The 26,930-nt window shown below is 31.2% G+C and overlaps 2 protein-coding genes across 2 annotated transcripts; both read right to left on the reverse strand.

The window, feature by feature from the left end:
* Positions 1 to 17,202: 17,202 nt before the first annotated feature.
* LOC123916773 (protein XRI1-like) lies at positions 17,203 to 19,437 on the reverse strand. The gene is made up of 5 exons (XM_045968302.1): positions 19,067 to 19,437; positions 18,789 to 18,973; positions 18,599 to 18,686; positions 18,062 to 18,238; positions 17,203 to 17,719 (listed from the first exon to the last, which is right to left on the reverse strand). Exons 1-5 carry the CDS (start codon positions 19,179 to 19,181, stop codon positions 17,406 to 17,408), a joined length of 879 nt encoding a protein of 292 aa, XP_045824258.1. The 5' UTR covers positions 19,182 to 19,437; the 3' UTR covers positions 17,203 to 17,405.
* A 2,716-nt stretch (positions 19,438 to 22,153) lies between these two features.
* LOC123916774 (histone-lysine N-methyltransferase ASHR2-like) lies at positions 22,154 to 25,357 on the reverse strand. Its single transcript, XM_045968303.1, has 2 exons — positions 23,738 to 25,357; positions 22,154 to 22,555 (listed from the first exon to the last, which is right to left on the reverse strand). Exon 1 carries the CDS (start codon positions 24,973 to 24,975, stop codon positions 23,758 to 23,760), a length of 1,218 nt encoding a protein of 405 aa, XP_045824259.1. The 5' UTR covers positions 24,976 to 25,357; the 3' UTR covers positions 22,154 to 22,555; positions 23,738 to 23,757.
* Between the last annotated feature and the right edge of the window lie 1,573 nt (positions 25,358 to 26,930).

The raw sequence follows: 26,930 nt of genomic DNA on the forward strand, positions 1-26,930 counted from the left end.
CATGAACCCAACTTTAAAGTAAAATTCCACAAGAAAATATTGAGGAAAAAAATAGCGGAATAATTATTTCTCTAGTCAAATAGTGCTAGTGAAACTCTTTTTTCATCAATGCTACGTAATATTCATTCTCTATAATTGTTGAAATGTGTCTTTTTTTTTTCATTAGAGAGTGTGTTTAATAAAGTGTTGATAGCATGAATTTCTTTAAATTTTATATTAGGTCTAACTCATTTAGTTCTTACAAAATCAGTGTTTCTATTTATAAAACTTTTATAAGGTTTCATATATTTTATAGGTGGAATTTAAGATTTTTCCAATACACTTCTCATCCGACACTATTGAACTTATTCATGGATATAAATGATAGATAGTTTGATCGGTTGACTATAATAATACTATAATACAATTCTTAATATATAACTCATCGATATATAAGAGAAAAGTGAAATCGTTGTTCAGAAATAATTTGTCTTAGCTAGTGATGATTCAGCTAGTAGGAGGGTTGAATGGTGATGATGAGATGATTTCTTGGTCTTTATGGGGGAAAAGGTACCGGCAAAAATGTTAGTACTCCAACCATTGTTTTTAAAACCGGACCGGACCGGCCGGTCGGACCGGTCCGGCCAGGAACCGGTGATCAGTCTGGGTTGGTCTGTATGTACAACCGGTTCAGTGCCAAACCGGCATAAACCGCTTTGAACCGGCCGGGTCTATGGTCGAACCGGTAAACCGATGAAACCGCGCCGTGAACCGGACCTGAACCGAGCCCGGTTTTAGAGATTCACTAAATATTTCAAAAAATATTTGAAATTAGCTCCCAATGAGGATTGAACCACGTTCAGCTGGATAATAGTACTGCCCACTACCACTAGGTCATCTTAATTTTCTGTATTACTATTACATCTTAATATTATATATTAGTTTAAAACAAATGAGCTATATAATCATGCGTTGTCACATATATAACCATTATGATAAAATTCTTCCCCCATTTTTTTTTTCTTTACAAAAGATAAAATGCATTATTAATTAATTTAAAAAACATACATTATCCATTTGGATTTTCTTATATATATATATATATATATATATATATATATATATATATATATATATATATATATATATATATATATTTGACTCAAAAAATATTTTTAAATAAATTATAATATTATATGTTGTATATATGTGAATCAAAATGAAAACATAATTTTTTTTAAATGTAGGAATTCTTATTAATTTAGGTCATGAATATTTTTAAGTTTTTTTATAGGCCGGTTTGACAATCAGGCGGTTCGACCAGTGACCCATTGGTCCGACCAGTAAACCAGTAACCCACCATCTTGACCGGGTCAGTCACCGGTCCGGGTTTTAAAACTATGTCTCCAACGCTCAAGTCAGTATTTGAAAGATGTAAAAGGAGTGTGGAATTGGAGGCGCGGATATTTCATACATAGACATTGATTGATGTATGAATGCTTATATATAGGAGAATATTAGGGTTTACATTGTAGTAGAGTCCTCCGTGTGTAGATGATCTGCCACATATAACACATGAATTGACCTTTGTTTTGGGAGCACGTTTGGATATTGAGGGCGTTTGGCCTCTATCCGTGCTCATAGCTTGATACTGTGGACATTATGCCACATGATTATTCTTATCCCATTATAATATGGGTCTTGACGTACATTGGACTTTTAGTTGGTCCAGGACAAAAAGTATAGAAATGTAATGAAGAAATATTATTAATTATTTGACAAATTGATTAACCATGAATACAATTTTTTCCCAATTGATTTAGAAAATATTATTAATTATGAACAAATTAAACTTACTACCTCCACGCAACTTCTTATAAAAACTCAATTTAGGATGTCCACCTAAAAAAGAAAAACACAATTTAGGATTGCGTTTGGGAGTTTGATTCTCATCAAACCTCAATTTTCCATAAATTAGTGTTAATTAGTGATTGAGATTGATAGCTAACTCCAACCTTAATCAAAAGTACTATCATATAAGTGGAAGACTCAGACGGTATATAAGTGGAAGACTTGACTTGAGGATAGTAATTAGTAAAGGAGTAAGATATCGCTTGCTTAAATTCCACATTCCTATTGAGTGAGTCTCACTTCTTAAATTAATCCAACTAAAAAGGACCCATTACTACAAGAAATTTAATTTTTGTCAGCGCCTTTCTTATTACAAGTCGTTGACAAAACTACTAAAAGCGCTGCCAAAAATTAAATTTCTTGTAGTTTATAGTGGTTTATTCAAATTCAAATAAAGCATCCTACACAAACTTATTCACTGAGTTGTTTTTATGGTTTACTCCCTCTATCTTATACTGAGCATCACTTCTCCAACAAAAAAAAAATCTCAAAATAAGGGTTGTTTTTATTTAATTTTTATAGTAGTAATTATTGTATTCTTTTGTATTAGATGTAACTGACACATAAATAAAAGATTTTTAATTAAGCTATGTTGAAGAGTTTGGAGAAAATAATGGATCAATGTTTCGGATTCACAAGTGAATGAGACATCACATCTTCAACCAAAAATATGTTCTTCTCATTCATAGTTAATGTGAGATTTAACGGCGTACACTTAAAATTCAATGTAATTGTCGTATTCTAATTCTACCCCAGACCCAACCTATATAAAAAAAATTAAAAATCGAACCGGAGATCGAATTGGTGTGACCTCCGAATCATGATTCAATGGGTTCAACCGGTCCAACCGCTATTGAGCCGATTAAACCGAATATTAAATAAATAACATGTTTAGTACTAATATTTATACATAATTATTTAAAATATTAACAAAAATGACCAAACAATTTTTAACAAGATTGGTAAATTCTAAAAATATACATTTTGTACCTTGAAAAAACGTTTTATGTTAATAAAAGACACAAAATTATTTATTTTTATTATCTTAAGTCCTTTTTTTTATAAGCTTATTATCTTAAGTCTTAATAGGCCTTTATGAAAAAACTTGCAAGGCCTATGGTTCAAGAAACAGCACAAGCCCAATATAAGATAACCTTAAATTTTCTACCTAATAAGTAATAACAACTCAAAAAACAACACATTTTCTCTTCTTTCACAGCAACAACAACATGCTGCTATCACCTCTTCATTAACTCCTACTTTGTTATTTTACTTTCTTCTAAAACATTGAGAGAGCAAATTGTTGCTTTGAAGATGGTAGTGAATAGTGGGATATGGTTTGATTGCAGTGAATTAAACTGCATGTAGTTATTCATTTTCACCACCGATCTTAATCGAACTTTTCAAAGTTTAAGTTCAGATTTTGATTAATTTAAAATATAAATTTGTGTAAAATTTAGACTGTCCGATTTTAATCAGACGACTTAAAAGTTATTGATTGCAGTGCAGATTGGGCGGTCCAAAATTTAAGTTCAAATTTTGGTTAATTTAAAATATAAATTTGAGTTTAACATTTAGACGGTCCAATTTTAATCAGACATCTCAAAGGCGGCCGACTGCAATGCAGATCGTACAATCCAAAGTTTAACTTCAGATTTTGGTTAATTTAAAACATAAATTGGAGTATAACATTTCGATCATCAATATCCGTTAATAATGATGATTAATGAGCTCCTAATCCTACGACACATGCAAGAAAAATTCAACATCTCATAAATTCAGAGATTTGAAGGGTTTTTTATTTTATTTTTTTCTATTGTTGAATCTGAAGCGAGAAAGAAAAAATAGAAAAAAATATATCATTTTTGAACAATATTTTTTGGACCATCCAGTTTACCAAAACCGCGTCCAATTCGCCGGTTTGTTCCAATTTTTTTACCGATTTTGTAAGAGTGTCAAGACCGATATCTAGTCCGGTTCACGGTCTAACCAATTGAACCGATCAGCGTTGTTCGATTTTTAAACATTGCTATATACATATCCCCGATCAGCCAATTATTCCCATTAGTGTCTTTTGGCTTAAGTAAGTATCACAAGTGATTGAATTTGACATTGTCAATACATGAAATTCAGTTCTTTCTTTGCTCCATTCCATTTAGTACTTTTATTGTTGTCAAAATTGATGCATGGATTGCATGCTTAATGGAGTAAATGACTTGTTGATTAGTCAAGTTTAGAGTAAACATAAACAGAGAGTAAAATTCATTTGGTCGGTGAAGTAGTAGTACTGGTAGAATAGAATGTACTGAGTTAGTAGTGTCCAGCTGTTTGTTTTGTCTTGTGCCCCAAACATGATCCCACGACGAATCAACCACCAACACTGCTGCTAAAGCATAGTCAAACAATAGCAACAAATTAAACAACAACAATATATAATTAAAGCTTAGTTAGTAAAATGGTCCCTTAAAGACATTTTTGTGTTTTAGATTGGTCCCTTAAAAAAAAAAAAGGTCCAAATAGGTCCCTTAAAGAAAAAAAAAGTCCGAATAGATCCCTTAAAGACATCTCCGTTAATCAGTTTGGTCCTTAAAAAGAGGTCTAAATAGGACCAAACTGATTAACGGAGATGTCTTTAAGGGACCTATTCGGACTTTTTTTTCTTTAAGGGACCTATTTGGACCTTTTTTTCTTTAAGGGACCAATCTAAAACCAAAAATGTCTTTAAGAGACCATTTTACTAATTAAGCCTATAATTAATTAATAATTATACTTTGCTTTTATTTAAAATATAAAATATATACTCTCCCCGTTTCAATTTATAATAGAAAAAACTCACTTTTAATGTCTCAAATTATAAGTAAAAAAGATTAATTTGTATTTTTTTAAGAATTGCTTTTACTTATTATTCCTGAAAAATCAAATGTAAATTGTATTTAATTTGTTTTCTCCCTCATTTTCGCTTTAATTTTACATCTTTACATTGAACTTAAGCCAAAGAAAAGACAAAAAGACATGCTTTAAAAAGTTAAGGCTTGGCGAACTAGATGCTTTTCTGCATCGTAGGTTTCTTAGGTTAATTCATGGTCACTTGTTTGTTGTTGTTGTTGTTGTTGCAGTGAGTTGTGATGAGTGGATTTGTTCTCCGTGTTGACGGTCGGTCTCACACGTTTAATGATCAACTAAAGTTAATAGTAGTATCATAGTTGATTTCGAACCGTTCTTAATATCCCTATCATTTTCCGCTTTGATATTGGACTGATTGTCTCGAAAGAGTAATTGATTGATTGTTGTTGTTGCAGGGAGTTGTTGGTTTTTGGACTCGGTTTATGTTGATGATCGATCAATTCACCAGTTTCTATACTTTTTATTCTGTGTTAGAATGAAATGTTGAATTTTTATGGATAACATTAACTAATTAAAATTTAACATATTATATCAATTATGAATCGTTGTTGAACTTAGGTGAAGTATATATTGAATATTGTATGACCCATAATGGGTTGAGTCTTTTGTTTGGTTAGCTCATATGTCCCTCCCTCTACCGGTGGCTATATAAATTTTGGCTATCCCATTGGGTTAGTATCATTCACATGCATAATATCAACCATCAGGATTATGGCAGAAAGCCAAAAACTATCATACTCAAAGTCAGGTTGATTTCTCTTTCAAGTCAATCTGTGTATGAGAAATTAGCGGTCTACAAATGCGTTTTCGGGAGCAAATACAAGGTACTATTTTATTCTACAATATGCTATACACATATATCTATGATTTAGGTTCACTATTAATTTTCCAACATGAAATAGAGGCGACTTGACATATGTTTAAGTGTTTGTATTACCAGTTTGTGTTGACCTTGTGTAGCATTATTGGGTTAGGTTTTATGTAGGCGACTTGAAATAGGTTTTAGGTTTTATGTCCCCCACTTTATTTCTCTTGTAATTTTTTTTCTTCCTATTTATATTATATTATTATGAGAATATGTTAGACTGTTGTAAATTGCCTTGAAAACGAGGAAGACAGCAAAAATTACTGGTTTGGCGCCTCGGGCGAAAAATGGTGCCTCAGGCGAAAATTTCAGCAGAGAAAGAGCCGACTTGCTATTTTTCCGCCCCAGGCAAAAATTCCTGTGCTCCGGGCGGAAAACTGTGGAGTAATATATATATGTGTCACATTTTCTGATATTTGTAAGGTGATTTTAGAGTTTCTAAAGCCAACAAAAGACTATGGTTTATTAGAGAACTTCTCTTTGGCATACTCTAGGGTTGGGGATTGATTTTTCAACATGTAAACACTTATTGATTGAATCTCTTGGTCACGGAGAGAGATTCGGGAAAATGGTAGAATTTAGGATCAAGGCTAAATTCTTGCAACTCTTGTATTGAATCTTTGTAATCAAGCTTTTCATTGATAGTGGAACGGAGAGTGGCTCTCTCCCCCAACTTTTCATTGATAGTGGAACTAGTTGGAGGTGGAGTTTGTTCATCTTGGAGACGGGAAAGCTTAAGGTTCAAGGTATGATTTTCAATTTGTCTTACAAGGTTTGACAATTGTGGTTGTTTCTTTGTTACATGATGTGAGGTATATTCTTGAACTTAAATGCAAAGATAGTTGGTTCTACTATTGGTTATGCATTTATTACTAGTTGTGATTCTCATGATGTGAATAAGTTGTAGAACTTCGGTTGGTTGTTAGTGACATTGGTTGGTTTTAGTTGGACTAGTGGAATGAAGTTTACTAGGTGGTGGAACTAAACCGGAAAGTGTTGGAAACTAACAATGACTTGAAGTGCGTTTTGGAGTAGTTGAAAAGTTTTACGTTATAAAATGGAAGACATAGTGGATATACCGGTTTGAGGCTTTGGTGGAGAAAACTCGGTTTGAGGTGGAGGTACACCAAAGTGGTATGGCTATGGAGATCTTGTGTGGAAGCAAAGCAATGGTGATCAAACTTGGTAACTTGAAGGACTATTGGAGGTAGTTGGATGCAAGGAGAGTTTGATATTGCGGCTTGTGGAACCACCTAAAATTTCAAGGTTGGTTAGAGGCAAACAAATCTTCAATAGTACGGAAAACTACAATCCGGGGTTTGAAGAGGGTATGGTTTAGCTTGTGGATTGTCCTAAAAATCCAAGGGCAATTGTTAAATATGATTGGATCTGATTCCCAAAAGTTACCTCAAAGGGTGAGGTTACCCTCACATATTTATACACCCAACAGCCCGGAAACCTAAGCAAAGCAATGTGAGACTTCAAACAAATTCCAACAACACAAACTACATATTCAATACCCACCCTCACGCCTAGCGTGCCCAGGTAAAATGTCCAACATTGCAGTCTTTAACCCGACTCTGATACCATGTTAAAATATGTTTGGATCTCACTCCCAAAAACTTAAAGAGTTACATATTTATGCATGCAACAATCTGAAAACCTAAGTAATGTACAAACTACATATGATCAATATCAATATACTATTTGACATTGTACTCCTATCACCTAACCAATCCAATACTAATGTACTTAAAAGATTTTAATTATCTGCTTATCAAGTCAATAGATAAAAAAAAAAAAAAATATCGTGTTGATTAACATAATACCATGTTGATTGTTAAGGAGAGAGAAGAAAGAAAGGCATGAGCATGACTTGTTCAAACCCCACCCACGTAGTACAAAACAAAGGAGACCGTGTCGTTCCATAATCATTTATCGATGAATAAAGCAACCGAGTAGTGACTTTAATTTGGTGGAGACACAAAAGCGTTAATTACCCAAAACATCAAACAGGACCCATTCAAATAAATTGAGCTCAAAGGCAGAGCAAGAAAAACATAGGAGGGTATGGTCCTACAGACTCCTACTCCTACTACAAGGATTAAATACCAACCAAACTAACATTGTACGTACTAATAATAATGATTGAAAGAAGAGTCTTCCTAATTTGTACTGGAAGGACATATGTTAAGAAATTCAAAAGCAAAAGTTTTGCATTGAGAAAAACTCTCACACCTGTATTATTGGTCATAAACGATGGATAGTCTGATAATGAAAATCTAGTAACATATAATCCAAAAAATCTTACAAGAGACTAATATCATCTCAAAATTTGAGCGGGACTTAACTCGACTATATTGTGGAATTAGATCACCTCCGGCCACAACACTACAATGTGTAATTTTATGTGAGTGAGGAGAGAAATCAAATAAAATAAATAAGTAGATAATCATGTGAGAGGAAAATGATGAGAGAGATAAATACATAAAAGACCAACAGGAAGAACATAAGGGAAAATGACAACAGATAGTTCAAATTCCTCTATTGTCCGCACTTACAAATATACTGTTAAGTTATCTTTAAACTAATATGAGACTCTTAAGCGTTAGCGTCATCTTTTAGAAGAAAATTAAAATGGACATCTTGTTTGGTAAATAGAAGGACTTTAGAATGGGTCGTCTTGATCTTACACATGACATGAATTTATATTTATTTCCAACTCAACTAATTTCTTCTCTAAGTCCTCTTCTAGACACACACACGCTTGAATTCTCGTTACTCGGTTTACGCGGTTCTAACACATTACATTATTTAAACTACGTCGGCACTAATCAACATTCGCTCTCACATTATTATTCACTTTCTCATCATCATCATCATCATCATCAACAACAACAACATCATGGCTACAACTTCAACACCACCAAGATTGATACCTCAACGTGGTCGTGTTCTAAAAAGGGTCCTAAAAATAGTGCTGTCTTATGTCTTATGTTCTGCTTCTGCAACCACCTCATTTCCCAATTACCATAATCTCAAAACAAAAACAAAATCTTCTGTGTTCCCAGAAGCTCCTTGATGCATGAATCATGATCACTTATAGATAATAAATAACTCGTCAAAATGGAGAATATTACCACCAAGTTTAATTTTCTAGTATTCTTCAAAACATTTTTTGTCTGCATTTTGTGTGTTTCTATTTTTGTACTTGTGACCCCCAAAATTTTGTTTACCATTTTGTATGTTATTGTGTTGTAACAATATTGATTGATAGTCAGGAAAAATTGTTGTTAGTTGCAAATATGAGTTTGTGGGGATAATTGGGATTGGAATTGCATGCAGTTAGGACGATTTGGTCGTCCTTTAAGATCAGATGGTCCAGATGTAAATCAGTCATACAGTTGATTATATTTTCTTTATATCTGGACCGTCCAATCTTAATTGGACGACCATATTTTTTTCCGACTGCATGGAATCCATATCCGAATAATTGAAATGTGCTCAATAATTGGAAAATGATTCTGTCTCTCGAGTGTTTTTGTTGATTCAAGCTACATTTGAAAGTTGCAGTTGACTTAATAAATTAATTAATTATGTTGAACAAAAAAACCATTTTAGAGTATAGAACACACATTTTCATTCTCCTATGATACTATTACTAAAGCCATAACATGAATATAAAAATATGGATGATTTTAATTTTATAATCCAAGGGAACCCACTTACAAGTGAGATGCTAATGATTGGTGGGGAAGAGATCCTCTCCGGTGTCTAGTTGAGTTCAGTGAAATCTGGACCACATATTTATTTTTGTTACAAACTGTCCATCCAATTAAAAATGCATTGAAGGGCCAGGATTCAAACGTTAATCCCTTCCGTTAAAAGTACACGGGAGAGGATCCTTTCGCTGATTGGTGGTAGTGTCACATTTGAGCGTGACATAAGTCTTTTTAAAATATAAAAAATAAAAATAAAAATGGGGTTGATGTATTTTGATAGTGAGAATTGTAAATAAACAAAAATTAGTGAAAAGTTCAACAGAGACAATCTAGTCTCTCCAATTCCATTCCAATTCAACTTAGGACCTGTTTGGATTAACTTATTTTCAAGCTTATGTAAATAGCTTATATAATTTTTATGTATTATTATAAGTTTGTCAAGGTAGTTTATAAAAAAATAGTTTATAAAAATACAATTTTCACTAGTGTGAACTTATAAAATAACATAAAACCTAATTTATATTACATAAGTTGCTTGCATAAGCTCAAAAATAAGTCAATCGAAACATGGCCTTAATTAATTTGATCATGTCAATTGATTGAACATGGAGATGGATTCTCTCTTGTGAATAATATCTTTAGCGTAATAGTATAGACAATGTAATGAAAAGAGAGAATAAAAATATATAAAAAGTGAAGGGAAATAGAGTTTAAATTTTAATCCATGTTTGATTGGTAGTAGAAAAGTTAGTAAAATGTGTCCTCGTGAGCTTAGCTCAGTTGGTAGGGACATCACACTATATGTGCGGGAACAGATGTTCGAACTCCGGACACTCCGTTTATTCACCTTTAAGGTGGATTTTCTAGCCACTAAACTACTTGAAAAAAAATAGTAAGATGTTTCAAAAAAATAAGGAAGCTATGATTATAAAATAACAAAAGTATTCTTGAGCCAACTACAAAGTGAAGTCAATGGATAAAAGTATAGTACTTTCTAATTTCTAATAAAAGACCTTCCCATAAAGCTTTGGACTGAGTCACACAATAGGTTTCTTACCAATATAACTAAAGGATCGCGTATTGTTTTTAACCGTCCGATCTAAATTGATGTTTGAGATTGTTTATAGTTGATTTTATTAATATGTAATTTGAGTCGTTCGATTATAAATGAACGATCAGGATTCAAAACAGTGTGAAAATGCATGATTTTTTTTACAACAGACAATCATGAACCCGAGACAATCATGTTTTTAATTTTAACACACATTATTTAGAAACTACTGGGTTGAGTTTATTAAGAGACAAACCAATAAGATCGTTCATGTATATATTAGCAAGAGAGACAATATCTTTAACTAGTTTTTACATTTTCATTGATGTTCTCCTTTATATTTATGATATTATTATAAATGAAATGCAATACATATTTTACTTAAAAAATTAAAAAAAAACATTGTCATATCATATTTGTTTTCATGAGATGTTCTTAAAATGAAGCGTTTTGAACAAGATGAAAATATGATTCTTGTGTGTTTTGAAAAGAGAGTATTTCAGGAGAAAAACTAATTGATTTATTGTTCAATGGCATGGCTTGGCATGTCCAATAAGTTGGGCCAATATATTAATCTTACTATCTTAGGGCTTTTTTTGGAATCAGCAAATTGGGCTCATAACGTTTCAGTGAAGAGAAATGAAAATTTCTTTTACCACCCTTTCAATTTTCTCACGCTTCCTACCAAAATATTTATGTCCGCTACTTAATTAGTAGCAGAAGTTATAAAAATGAGAAATTTGAGATAAAAATACCTTCCTAACATGAAAATTTCAAGATTTTACACGTTCTCTACTTAAGTAACGATAAAATAGAAAACTAAAAGGATGCATAGTAGGGTGACAAAAAAAATTCACAAGAGACAAAGAAAGTCCTGAACCAATTCTTAGACACAAAGAAAGTCCTTTTGTTATTTTGACAATTTTTGACACAAAGTCTTGAACCTTTGACTGTTTTTTAGTCAAATAATTTAGTGATTAGACTCACACTTTTACGTATGAGAAGCATTCGTCAAAAAAAAAAATAAGAAGCAAAAAAATTGGGTTCAAATGCTTGCTCTTAATATTTATGATAGCTATCAACTGACAAACACAACTCAATGTCATCAACAACACCGAGCCTCCAAATTTTGAGTACTCAAAATTTTGTGGTCCTACAATATATACTGTTAATCTTCGTTATATATATATATATATATATATATATATATATATATATATTAGTGGTAGACTATGATGCTTGTTTGCACAAGGTAATTGGTTCAGATATCAACATTGCCATTTTTTTAGGAGAAAGCTAACATATAGAAATATTCGCCTAAAAATTCGTAAATTCAACTTTGTAAAAGTCAATATATTACTTTTATAGATGTATTTTTTACACTTTTAAGTTACTTAACATGTGCCCTAAGTCCTTAAAAAAAAACAGTACACCCTAAGAGCACATGTTAGCAAGATTTTTGTTTTTTTTTTTTGTAATTTTAGTTAGTCTTTTCAAATTAAATTAAAACCATTAAATTCAAATTCAATCTGTCTAACCAATTTAATCTTTGTAATTTTTTATAATATTTACTGTTTAAACAGAGGATGATTTTTAATTTTATATATATATATATATATATATATATATATATATATATATATATATATATTTTATTATAAGTCTATTTTTAATATTTAAATATGACCATTAAATACTCAAAGTTATCCTACCAACTAAGCTATGTACACGGGACTTGAAATTTGACATCAATAAACAAATGTGTAATTAATTAATTTCAAAAGGATTGATTTTGTCATACAAAAAAGTCTCGTTTGTCTTTCACTCATAATTATTTTGAAATATATATACAAAAGTTTCCAAAAAAAAAATAATAATAAAATAAACAAATAGCAAAATCAAAATTTAAACTCTAAATTTTATTCTTTCTGTGAGTGACGTGCATGTAAGACGTTTCACACGTCATTAAGTCATTAAGACATTTTTGTTTCTTTTTATAAAAAACAAAATTTGGTTAATTCTGGAGACCATTATGAAAATCAAAAGTGAATGAAACCATTTTCCACCGCTAACGCAAAGGTTCTGAAAAAGGAAAAGCTATAACATTCTCACATATATTTTGGATTTTTCTTCGACAATTAATTTTTTTTTTTTTACCAATTCCTTTCCCATATATTATATTATATTATATGTGTTCACACACTGTATGTATAAAGAGGACACCAAAAACTAAATGTTAGGGAAATGGGAAATGTATTATTAAAAAAAAAAAAGGAAAATGGCAAATGTGACTATATAATACTACTATATATTACAAATAAAAAAGCTAAGAAAACTCCTGATGCTGCAAATGTGTAATTTATTTTTAAAAGCTGTTCAAAATAACTTATATATAAACACTTACATAATAAATATTTATAGTATATTAAAATATGAGTCAGGATCCGTTGACACCAACTAGTTTGACACCAAATGTTACACCTCTCAATAACGTTTTAACCGATATAAATTTTATAAAATCCACCGTTGGATTGAAAGTTCACATCATATAGATTATTTGTGTAAAATTTCAGACAAATCCAAAATCATTTGATATGTTATTGAGATACATAAAGATTAACGGCATTTAAAAAAATACAAAAACCGTTAATTTTGATGTATCTCAATAACATATCAAATGATTTTGGATTTATTTGAAATTTTACACAAATGATCTATATGATGTAAACTTTCAATCCAACGGTGGATTTTATAAAATTTATATCGGTTAAAACGTTATTGAGAGGTGTAACATTTGGTGTCAAACTAGTTGGTGTCAACGGATCCTGACTCTTAAAATATATACTGTATTAATTGTAAACTAATATACAATTTATGTACAAAAATTATAATACTAGTACAAATACTTTTCAATGTACGTGGTTCCGTTAAATTAATTTTTTATGTAAAATGAAAATTATATAGCAGATCGGTGTGTAAAAGTCATACTACTATAATCTGTTAAATTGAACACCAATGATACATAACATGGTTGGTTTGCATTCTTTGACTTAAAATCCTAGAAAAGCTGCAATTGTCAAACAATTGAATCCTCACTTTTTGTCCACCAATGAGTTTGATGGTTGATTCACCAAAGTGATATTACAACATCATCATAACTTCAACGACTTTTAAATTTCAACATGAACGTGCAAAAGCATATTAAATTTTTTTCTAACTTTCTTTGTAGCTATATAATGTTTAAGTTTTTAAAAAATTATTATAGCTAATATCATATAATTTTAAATGTGTATAAAAAGCCCAAGTCTATCATCATATTTGCCATGCGATTACTCAATTAAATTATATGACGATGACCAAATAATTGTCTCAAACATAAGGACAAAGGATTTTTTTTTTTTTAAGACGTCGATTGTTAGAATTTTTAAATAATAATTACCGTGCACCGTAAATCTCGCTTTAAACCCTTAATGTACTTTCTGATGTCAATCTCGAACTGAGTACCATAAAATTGTAGTATACAAACAATCAAGTGAGCTCTCAGAATTCTGGCAAAATAATATATAACATTTTCCTTCCTAGCCTATGTTAGAGTTTGCAAGCCGAAGGTAAGAGAAAAAGTTGAGAGATTGAGAGAGGATAAGGGAAAGTTTGTAATTGCATTCATTACCTTAATGAGAGAGGTGTTACACCGTTAGTTATATACAAAATTATGTTACTTGCACACTAAGTAACAACTAACTAACAGACACAACTACTGTAATCGTAACTAATTTTTCTAAACTAACTTCCCTAACTGTCATAGACAATTATTAACTGTGAACATGTGAATTGCACATATATTAAACCATCTTGTATGACATTCAGATTATGTACAAATATTACATCATCTGGTAGAACATTTGAATTACATTTCAACATAATAAACGAAAATCACAAAATTTCAAATTGTGGTAATTAATCTAATTTTTTAATTTTTTTTATAAAATTCACATGACAAAACGGTCCAAAAATTGCATAAGAATGGTCCATGAAGAAAAATATAAAGGGTAAAAGTTAAGACAACTTTTTTCATCTAAATAATGACAATATATGGTTGCTATAGGAGACAAAACCATCCATAATATCTTATAAATAAATAAAAACCATACATAATATATGTCTCTTATTCAATGACTCAACAATCCCCACCAAATACATATAAAGTTCTGATTAGATGTTGAGTGAGAATACTTTTGCCGTACAGTGTGTTCCTCTCAATTGGGGTAGGTCTACAACTTGAGGGTACCACTAATTATTTGTATGTGCCATTCAATTTAATTTTGCAGCACCCACACTACCAAAAGAATATACATATTAAATTACATGTATAGTGATGAATCTACACAGCATGAAGAGACTATGATTTGTGAGTACATGCATATACAAATTTGATTTTGAAATTAGTACTAATAATTCAATTATTTTTTAATGGGGCCCAAGTTAGATACTCTAAAATCTACAATGTTTAAAAATTTAGTTAGTGTTTGACCTATGAGGAAAATGCCACAACATATCAAAACAAAACTAGGCATGAAAAAATTAATTTGGTGCATTTGTGGTAACCACTACATATATGATATAATTAACATATTGTTTACTAGATTCAGTGAAAGAAACTATTCTCCTTATTTGTCATATATTGTTGTTCTCTAGTGTGAACATATATATTGTGAGAATCTATGTCAATATCTTTCACTAACTATAATTGGATTATACTAATACTATAGCAAGTTTTATAATTTAGCTTAAATAAGAAAGATTAATTCTACCAACATGGTCCAAGTGGTAAGAGACTTAATCCCTTAAGTATGTATTCAGTGGTTTGATTCCTGACTTATATGTATGAGAAAATTTGGTTAGGATGAGAGAATTCACCTTGTGTATCCTACAGGTTCCCTGATGGAGATTAGTCTTTCTAACAGCGGTGAAAACTTCGTACCAATACGATCATAACTATATATGGTGTTAAATTTAAGTTTTAGCTTTAATTTCTTAATTAAGAAAAGGTAAAAGTCTTATGGTAGCTATAAGTTGTCTTTATATTAGAAAAAGTCAAATTAAAACCTTTGAAGTTGGTAATTAAGTATAGGTCTGCGCATTATAAATTTATAATAATCTCTTCTGTCTGTTTGTATTGTAAAAGTAGTATTAACATATCAATAAAGATTAAAGAGAAAAGAAAGAAAGGAAAAACAAAAAAGAGAAAAGAGAAAGAATACTTGCTTCTATGTTCAGCAATCATTTATTCTTGTTCCTTGTATTTTTGGCATTTTGTTAGTGTCACACTGAATCTCTCTTATTTTTTAAGTGTTAATTTGTATGATGTATTGATTAAAACTATGTTATATTTGGCTAGTCTATTATTTCAAAATATTTTACCATAGTTAAGATGTAAATGAATTACACATTTCTATACCTTACTTTAAATTCAACCATATAATATATAGTACACATATTTACCTTCCAACACCAATAATAAAGTGAGTGTACTGAAATAATGCCACCAAATGCCACCAATTGGTTATGTCTTTATCAAAGTCCTAAATAGTGGCAGAAAAGCTTAACTTCATTGTGCTATCTTGTATGTTTGTGTTATTTTTCTCCATTTCTCTTTTTTATTTTTTGCAAAAATCCAAGTGCTACATTCAAAAGAGATAAGACTTAATCGTTTAAAATGAGTAAAGAGTGGTATTCATTTCCTTACAAAACAATTTTGTAAGAATGAATTCAAAACAGGTTAAATTTTAAGATGATATTACTGAAAATCTATTGGACCACATATTATCGGTGAAAGAATGTGTTAATAACTCTACATTACATGTGATAAAATCAAAAGTATATTTATAAGTGGTTTGCAGTTCTCACCTTACAAACCAGTTTTAAACACAGTTTTAGATCTTAATTATTTTCTCCAATATCTATTGTGGCAAGTGTGAGGTTAAGTCTCACGTTGCTTAGAAAAGTGGAGGTTGAACACTTTATAAGTGAGATAACTCATAAACCTAATGCCTTAAGATTTTAGGTTAAGATGTGATATCCAACCCACTTGTATAGTTGTTTTGAGTCCAATGTGGATGATTCTCCGGTTGGTCTTCCTGACAAAGGTGAAAGTGATCAAGCGGTGTGTCCCGTTGAGTTCAGCGGCAACGATAACACAAGTATATGGATGAAGATGGATGATTCCTCGACCGTCCCACGTGACCCAACATTGTCTTACTCTTTAACATTATTCTTATTATTTATTTCCCATATACATATGTTACTTTTTAAAATTTCCATTTCCTAGCTAGACAAAATGAAAATAATCAGCTGAGCTAAAATACTTTTCCATACATGTTTGGTGTGACCCTCTTATAAGTTATACTCCCTCTAGTCCTTATTATAAGAAGAAGTTTACATTTTAGATTCATAAAACGTTGGAGGTATCTGCTTTAGCAAACATATATATTACCTCCGTCCTTAATTATAAGATCATGTTTGACAAAAATGTATTATTTATTTACCTTGTTTTGACCGTATTTTCTTAATAATATATAAATATAAATATTAGCATATAAGATCTTGTTCAATTTGTTTTGATGAGTATTTTCAAAATATATTTTTATAATTTTTACTAATAGACAATTAAATATATTAGTGATCAAAATTGTGCATTGGCGTACGTACAGTGGCCAAACAAGGTCTTATAATTAGAGACGAATGTAGTATATTAAAGAGAAGTATATACATAAGATTAATTGAACTATAATATTTTATACACATGATGTATATAGCTAGAGATAGAATACAAAAATATTATACATCACTTTCCATCTTTATACAATTTAGAAGGACATGAAAACAAAGCAATAAGTCTCAAAAAAGCTGCTACACTACAATACAAGTAACATAACAATTCACAAAGAGTGTGAATTTATGAAATATTTAGAAATTAGCCTTTGGTTCTGATAATAGTGATAGTGCCTCTTCTACCTTGAGTGTGGATTCTAGTAAGGGCCACCACTGCTTTCCCTGAAAGGCCTGGACCTGTTGCAGATACGCATGGCCGACATGCAAAGTCACCAACTGGATGCCTTACTGGCCTTGTTGGTGCCATTAGTATCCTCTCATTTATGTCATTCAATGTCACATCACCTTCTTCACCTCCTGGTTTCACTAGTGCAAATGGATATACTACTCTTGTTCTTCTTAATTCCTTCTTTTTCTCAATCATCTCTTCACTACTACTACTACTACTTCTTCTTCCTGTTTTCAATCCACATCATTAATTAATCATCACATAATATTAACAAGCATATAATATATAGTTTTAAATTGCAGTCTGCAGCCGTAGTTGTAGTAACAATATAAATGCATGTTTGATATCACTGTAGAGTGATTCTGGTAAATTCACCGTGATATCAAACATACATTAAGAGTATTAGAGGTTTTCGCAGTGCCTTTGCGGTCTACAATTGCGGCCACCGTATAACGGTTTTAGAAGTGTTCGTAGTGGAACTGAAATTGTGGCCGCATCAGCTACAACTGTTTGCATTGTGACAGTAACTGCAATTTAAAACCATACATAAAAGGGGTGTATAAAAGTACCAAGTGGGGTGTCTCTAGTGGTTTTGGAACATGTCACTGGTAATAATTCATTGTATGAAGATGAAGAGGAATTTGGAGATTCAGAGGCTGATATTGTTTCTTCTGTTGTTTTAGTGTCTTCTAGAAGAATACTTGGTTGGACATTGATGCTACTCCTCAATGTGCTTATATGCTCATCTAAATTATATCATCAATCATGTGCCAATTAGCATAATTAAAATAATAACAACAACAAAAACAAAAAGAAACAATATTAATCATTAATTATATCAACATTGTACTTTTCCTTTATTCTTTTCTTTTTATTTCTTTGGGATCCTTTTTCAATTCTCAATTAATTTACAAAGGAAACATTAACTTTTTATGTTTTAATTGCAAATACAATCTATGTAACACTGACACTTCATATTAAAGACATGTCCGGTATCTGATACGACTATAACACATATGTCAGTATCATGTCCAATGTCCCTTTCTGTCTGTGTCAATGCTTCATACATAACAAAATATAAATCAAATTCATCAAATCATATATACCTGAAAATCCACAAATCTTTTCTATCTGGTCCATGCAGTAGAAATTCTCCACTGGTTGGTGCCAAATGAGGTTGGAATTCCAGAAATTCTGAAGTTACATATAACAATGAGTCTCATCTCCAAGAACAACTTATACAATTTCAAACATAAAGCTAAAATGAAAACATATAATTCTACTATATATATATACCTTGTCAAAATCATCAACGGAAATAGTACTCTTGCTTTGCTCATCATCAGTAGAAGCATCAGTAGTATATGGCAGCAACCGTCTTCTTTTTGAACTTTCACCAAACTCAATCAAAGCATCTTCTAGATAACCAGTTGAAAAATCAGACTCTTGAGTTGAAAAAGAAGCTGCACTTGCATCCATAACTGTCACAAAACATAATTGAACATCAACATTAATCATTATGGAAAGAAATAAATATACTATATAGTATAAAGTGTATGGCTATAGTATAGTACTTAAAGACATGTTGTCTGATGCATTGAAATTTTGAAGAGTGTGATAATCCCAAACTAGGGAAGAACCATAGATAAGGCTATTAGTATAAGCTAGGGAATTATGAAGATCATTCATTTTGTTGTGTGTACAGTGTGTTACAAAAAATGATGAGAAAGGGTCTATTTATGTACAAGTTATGGAAGAAAATAGAAAAAGCATATGGAAACTTAGATGAGTATATAGTTGGAGTCAGTCAATGCAGGCCAAAGGATAATAAAAGTGAATGTTTCTAGGGATTCTGAAAATTTAGTGGTAGTAGTAGGGAATTGGATTTGCCGCAGTAACAGCAGGACACTATATTTGATTTGGGCCGTCCGATTTCCAATAGATGGTTGAGACCTTTTTACAGTGTAAAATTGAAATTTAAATATGAACCGTCTGATCTAAAAATCAACGACCGTGATTGATTATGGTACCTTGTAGTTGTAGTACTATGCTAGTAATATTCACTTTATTTTTTAAAATTTATTTGATTTGGTTACATATGTGGGGGACTAAATAATTGCTATGGTTATCATATTGTGTTTCTGGTCTAAATGTAAAAGTAATATATATACTATTAAGTGTGTCAAAAAGACATAATTCAAATTTCAGCTTTTTCTTTTGTGTTTTTTTTCTTCTTCATTGATATGGACCCTTTGTATGGTATATGGTTACCAACTGTTTCTCTATTGGACCTTGCTTTTCTTTTTTGTTTTTGTTTTTGTTTTTCAAACTGTCATTTTCAATTTTCATATTGATATTAATATTTTTTTTTCAATTAATATATTATCTAATTAATATTTTATACATCACTCTCAATTTAATATATTTTATTTTATATTTATCATAATGGTAAATACATCAACATCAATATTTAATAAGAATAATTTAGTAAAAATAAAATTTTATCTCTTTCGCTTATAGAGTGTATATATTTTTTTTAATCTGTATGAAATAATTAAATAGATCAATTATTATGCGATTGATGAAATATAATTTTTCTTGCATGTTTTCTCACTCATGAGTGAAAATCATATATGCTAATCTAGTTTTCTTAATCAGTATGAAATAATTAAATAGATAAATTATTATACGAGAAATCAAATATAATTTTTCATGCATATTTTCTCAATCATGGGTGAGGTCATATAATAAGCTAATCTATTTTCCACCACCACATGGAAAAATCTTCTTGGTGGGTGCAAAATAACAAAAGGTCCCACACTAAGATGGCATGCTATATTGAGGGGCCCATGTAAAAAGATGACTAGAAGAAGAAGAAGAAGATGGAATAAATCATGGGTTTTGGTTTTAGGGACCATCTTTTAGATTCTTGGGGTTTGAATTTGTTTAATTGTGTGGAATTTTGTTACTCACAAACAGGCATTGTAGTTTGTGAGGATATTGATTGTTGCACTCACAATCTAATGCCAGCCTATGTCTAAAATCTGTGTGGTTCTTTGTGTCAAAATTGATTGAATTCTAACAGAGGATTTCTGTTGTTCAGTGTTCTGTTCACCATAATAATAATATAAAGTCTTTTGATTCAATTGTGTGAAAGAAACTATTATTTTTTGGATAAAAAAATTAGAATAGTAGAGACACAAAAACCGCAAAGTCACTAAGACTTACAAACATCAACAATAATTTAGATGTAGTTTAAGTATAATAATCTACTAACAAAAGGAATTCTCAATTATAACATGAGTTATTAGTCAAATAGTGCGAGCAAAAAGTCCAACCAACTATGTCAACTCCATGAAAGGAACATTAATGTTTATGGTTTACTGATTAAGAGAATAAATGATATAGTGGAAATTTGAATTCATAAGTTTCAAAACTGCAATTTCTATTTACATTCATAGCAAGACTTTATGAGTGCTTAGATAAAACAGGCAAAAATTTATGATGTTCATGAAAAAAGTTTAATGCTTCAATGCAGGCAGGAGACATCATGGGTTGGTAGATTATGCTAATTGAATTCAAAACGCGGAATTATTTTTGGTAGACAGAAGAAATGACAAAGTCATTATAGAAGAAATGACAAAGTCATTATAAACTTAAACACATAAGTAGAGAAGCTGGGATTCGAACCTCGTTCATGACATTCGAGCTAACAATTTCAACATTTTTTGTCGGTTGAGTTAGGACTTGTGGACTCAAAACGTCGAATCTAGCATAGAAAATAAATCTTAATTGCTTACAATAATAGAAAATAAAAGAATAATTTCTTTAATATCCATTTTCATTAAAAATAGTAATTCATTCATATCATGTAAAAAAAAAAAGAGACACTCTACACTAAAAACCCTAGAGTCCTTTAAATAAACCTAAAAAGGTAAATCGCATGCTATAGACTCTCATGAATAAGCACTCAACTCATCATCTTAATTTTTAAACTTTTTCTTTTAGAATAACCTTTAAATTAATAAATGCATGTACATCATCTCAATTTAGTTTTTCTTTCATAGTTTTTGACCTAATATGATGATAGAAATGATGGGTCAACATATGAATAGTGTGACCTAGTTATAAATGATTCTATAATTAAATATATTTAAAAGATTTGGTATCATTAAAGTAATGCTGATAAGTTGCTTTGTATTAATGCAGTGGTAATTTTTTGAAATTATATTAAGTCATTAATCAGCAGGGAATTAGAATTCAAGTGTAAGTTTGGTTAAAGTTAGTTATAGTGTCCTAGTTGCAGGTATGATTAATGTTGATTTCCTACCAGGTTCTTATGATTAATGTTGATTAAGGTTTACTTAATGTGTAAGGAGGGTTTTCCCTTCAAAATTTATACATCTTGGTGCAATTTTTTTTATGTGAAAATATAAAATTTGAAAGGAAAAAAGCACATATTCCGTAAACTTTACCAAAGATATGCGCAAGTGTCCATTAATCCACATCCTTTTAAAAAAAGAAATTAAAATATCTCATTTATCCAAATACTTTATTTTTTTGAAATTAAAGTATCTCATTTATCTACATCCTTTATTTTTTGGAATTAAAATAGGAGTACCTTTTTTATGAGGAAAAAAAAGGGAGACAAGTTAAAGATAGAACCAATCAACCTGTGAAGAATTTAAGAAGAAATTTTAGTATAGTCTACAACAGAAGAACTGTTAAAACACACTCAAATTAACAAATTAACTTAACTTATCTAAATTACGAAATAACATAAAAAAATCACTATAAAACATTGTCCTCAAGCAAGAGACTATTGTGATCTAAAATAAAAGTACATTTCAAAAATGGAGATCCTGATATTTTGCCGGCAAAATTTTAAAGCAGAATTTCGAATAAAGCAACAAACCACAGCATAGAACATACCATTACACTCTTAAAAAACATAAGTAAAAGTATAATTTGATTCCTGAGCTTTAAGCATTTGTCTCAGCTTGTAAATAGTGCAATATGCAGAAAATCTAGGAAGAGTTCCCTCCATCTGCATGCAACAATGCCTGCAAATAACCCCATGACCCAATTAGAGAAAATGGTGAACCATACATGTATATAATTGAACAGAGACAAGTAATGGGACACTCATCACGTTCAAAGAATATGAGGACACAAGCATAATAAAGAAGAGATAGAAATTTTAGCGATAATTTCAAAATTCTAAATATAACAGATAATGAAAACGGGTTGGTAGGTGTGATAAACAAGCCACTTATGAAAGGGTGTAAAAGGAGACAAACCAGACAACTTTCTGTTTGAATTGATTACAACTATTCAACAAAAGGGTTACATTTCTTTTATTTTTTGGCATTGGCATGTATACCAATTCTTTTTATTTGCTACTCTGCATTTCTTCCCTTGTTATGATATTTGATAATCAAGCATCGTGCATTATCTTTCCCTTAAGACATGACTTGAACAGAGACCAAAGATTAATGGTTTGACAGCAATTTTCGTTAACTAATAACATAGGAACAAAACCAGACCAGAAAGACTAATCATTGTTTCTTTCTTCTTTGGCAACCAATAACTTCATATCTTAAATAACTAAGGTAGATACATTTTATATGAAAGAGAAAAGAAAAAAAAAATGCATCAAAAATTAAACGGAAAAAACTTTCAGGGAGTAAAGATAAAGAACATGTTTCAATTTCCTAAAATATGTTCTACAGTTGTAACAGTTCCATATGTTTTCCGCAACTGCAAGAAAACCTAAAAATTCACTTGAAAAATACTGCAAAACATTTAGCAGATAAATCATCTATTGCAAATAGTTTAGGATTTAAATCCTCCAATTCAATGAACTCGCTATAGAATTAGGGATAGGAGCTATAGTCATTCTTTGGAAAATCAACTGGTGAAATTTAAATAACCTTAGCTTATTATACATGTGTATGCATCGTTAGTGTCCCTACATTCTGTATAACTAAAATCCCTATTATTCAGATCTGTTGTATAGTCCATATCCTAGGTCTCCCTTTTTAACAGACATTATGACAAATTTTTAGGGAAACCAGAAATGATACCAAAGACCAAACAGGGGCACCATCTCTAATGAATTATTTAAAAAAATATATGTGTATGCATATGGTCACAATAATAACAACCCAATAATTTCAGCAGGCCAATACAGAGTTGTAGAAATGACAAAAAGATGATGCAATGAGGAATTCAGGTAGACTTACAAAAGCATCATTGTAACTGCTCAGTCCTCCATGGCAACTCCATCTTGCCTTTTATCATCAATATTCACGTCGTCATCGTCCCTCTTCAATTTACCACAGACATTACATTCCATAACATTAGATAATGCATCACCCTGTGGCGGTAGAGGAGCCAAAGTACCCCAGCAATTTGTTCTATCACACATGTATTTTAAAAAGAAATAAGCATGTGGGAAATCATTATTGTCATTGTCTGATGGTTCCATATTTTCATTTTGCTCCTCCTCCTCATCATCATCCATAACCATAACCTCTTGTCCATCATCCTCCTCCACATTTCCTTCAACGCTCTCATTATCCGACCAATTCGATTCAACAGTACATCGATCACAATTACACGCAAAACCATAGTCTTCCAACAATCTCTTCTGCCTACTAGAATAGTTTTCATTAACAGGAAAATAACTCAAACAAATCTCCCTACCTTGAGGAACATCATGAATCATCCTTATAACAAAGTCAGTATTATTAAGACCGTCGGCGTGATAAGGTGGATTAACATCAACATAATCAAATCTACACGCATTGGGAAGACAATCATGGTTAAAAAAGGATGCATAAGGGTAAATGCCATAAGCTCTAACAGACCTATTCTCATCATTTTCAGAGAAAGGATGCATTAAACCAAAAGCATTGAGCTTATCCTTAGCAAGGAGCGAAGACGTGAGTTGCAATGAAAACAACTCATTACGCGGGTATGAACCTGAAAATAGGGATGAAATAACGGAGTGTAGGAACTGAGCTGCATCATCATTATCATGAGAACCTTGTAGAGATAACAAAATTTGAAAATTTGACGGGGCGGTAACAGCAAGATTGTAAGCAGCAATAAGAAAACGAGCTTGTAGTTGGCGTTCGAGGGGTTGTTGAACAAGAACCGAATTGGTTTGGAGTTGAGATAATGATTGACAAACCCATGTTGAGTGCGAAGAACCGAGAGCTTTCGAGAGACAAATTGAATTGCAAAAACGATATTGGTGACACGAAGGACACGAAACAATTGAAGATTGATGCTGCAATGATTTGAAGCAATGATCACAAAAGGAAGATGAATGTGGAGTAAAGGGGGAAACAGGGTATAGAAGGATTGGTGAATCTGTGAGGATGATTTGGCCAGCTTTGAGAGGTTGAGATGCAACTATTCCTCTTCCTCTACCTTGAATTTCTTCTACCTTCAAAACTGAACTTGGAACAGCCATAATTTTTTAAAACAGATGATTCCTAAAATTAAATGCTACAATTTCATATAAGTTTCTACAGAATCAATCTGAATTTGAACAGGAATAGGATCAAAAAGAAATTGTGCAAGAAATTAGGGTTACAGAGTTAATTAATAAAGACACTGTAAATTACTACCAACTACGCCATTTTTTCTGTTCTGAGATAAATTCTATGTTGTGAATCGCAGCATTCCAGATAGAGAAAAAAGAAGGAAAACCTGGATGGGTTTGTCACTGTTGCTGGTGGACGACGAGAATCTCCGGCGCCGACTCCTATCTGTTTCTGATGCAATAAGGTGATGGAGTGTTGCTGAGTTTTGTTGATTTAGGGTTTTACATTTTTGTTCACAAATGCTTTAGGGTTTTACTTAACTAGAACATCGACCCGCGGCTCTGATTAATTGTAAGATATATAATGATTAAATAAGATATGATAATTCCAATAATGTAAGGTATATGAAAAAAGTTGAGTAGTATTAAATGATAGTTCAACAATAATTTTGGATAAATATTCATAGAAAGAAAATTATGTTATATTACAAAAGACTTCCTTATAGACCACATTTGAAGTCTTAGTCGTATCTTCACTGTCGTTATCGATGATCAATATTTTTAATCTTTTTCTAGAAGTAACTCTTGAAATTGCAACATACAACTGACCATATGAAAACACTGGCGACAGAAGATATATCCCAACATGCTTTAAAGATTGTCTCTGACTCTTATTAATAGTCATCGCAAAAGAAATCATTATAGGAAATTGTCTCCGTTGAAATTTAAAAGGAATTCTCACGTCAGATGGTATCAGAGAAAATCTAGGTATGAAAACCTGATCACCAATATTACTTTCTGAAATAATTTTTCCTTAAAGAGCACGTTTCCCAATCTCGTAATAATAAGTCTTGTTCCATTGCATAATCCTAATTTTTTATTCAAATTCCTTAATAGCATAACTGGAACTCCAACCTTAAGTCTCAACTTGTGATTTGGAAGTCCCGACGTAGAAATCGTGTTGAAAAATTCAGGAGTATGAACATCATCCACTGTTTGACTGTCTACATTTTGTGTGAGTGAAGTATCATAACTCAAATATGTTTTTTCTTCACCAGGAATTAAATCCAACATATAATCATATAATCATTTATTATGTCGACTATTGAATTTTTCTTCATCCCATATAATGAGCTTTGCTTTTTGTATTAATAGCGCTAAAGGGTTTTTAGGAACTATGGTACATGTTGAAAACTTGTCAATATTTAGAGGAATATACAAAACCTTGAATGTGATGTTCTACCGCCAGGTATAAGCAATGCAGCGGTCCCACTTGAGGCAACTGTTAAAACTATATCACCTTTTGAGCGTAATGCAGTTGACATGGCCCTCCAGATAAATGTCTTCCCTGTACCGCCATAACCATAAAGAAAAAACACATCAGGTTTGTTTTCGTTAACTCTTGTCATGATTGTTGAAAACTCGTCAACATTTAGAGGAATACAAAACCTTGAATGTGTTGTTCTACCGCCAGATATAAGCAATGCAGCGATCCCACTTGAGGCAATTGTTAAAACCGGGAACCGGGTTAACCCGCACGCGTGAACCGGACCGGTTTGAAGAGGAAATCAATTATTTCAAAAAAATTGTAAATATGTTGTATATGAGAGTTGAACTCAGGTCATTTGGATATAGGAGCATCACTACTACCACTAGGCCACTCACATTTATGTGATATTCTAAATAACTGAAATATATTTAATACTACTATACTACTATATTAGTTATAAAACATCATGGCATGTATTAATAAATACATTGATCATTTTTTTCCTTATTATTTTTAATTTAATATATATTCACTGTTTTATTTTAATATAAAATATTAAATTATGTATTATTTTTTTTGGACTTATAAATTATGTTGTTCTAATTAAAAATTA

The sequence above is a fragment of the Trifolium pratense genome, linkage group LG3 (assembly GCF_020283565.1).
Source record: "Trifolium pratense cultivar HEN17-A07 linkage group LG3, ARS_RC_1.1, whole genome shotgun sequence".
NCBI classification, from domain to species: Eukaryota; Viridiplantae; Streptophyta; class Magnoliopsida; order Fabales; family Fabaceae; genus Trifolium; species Trifolium pratense.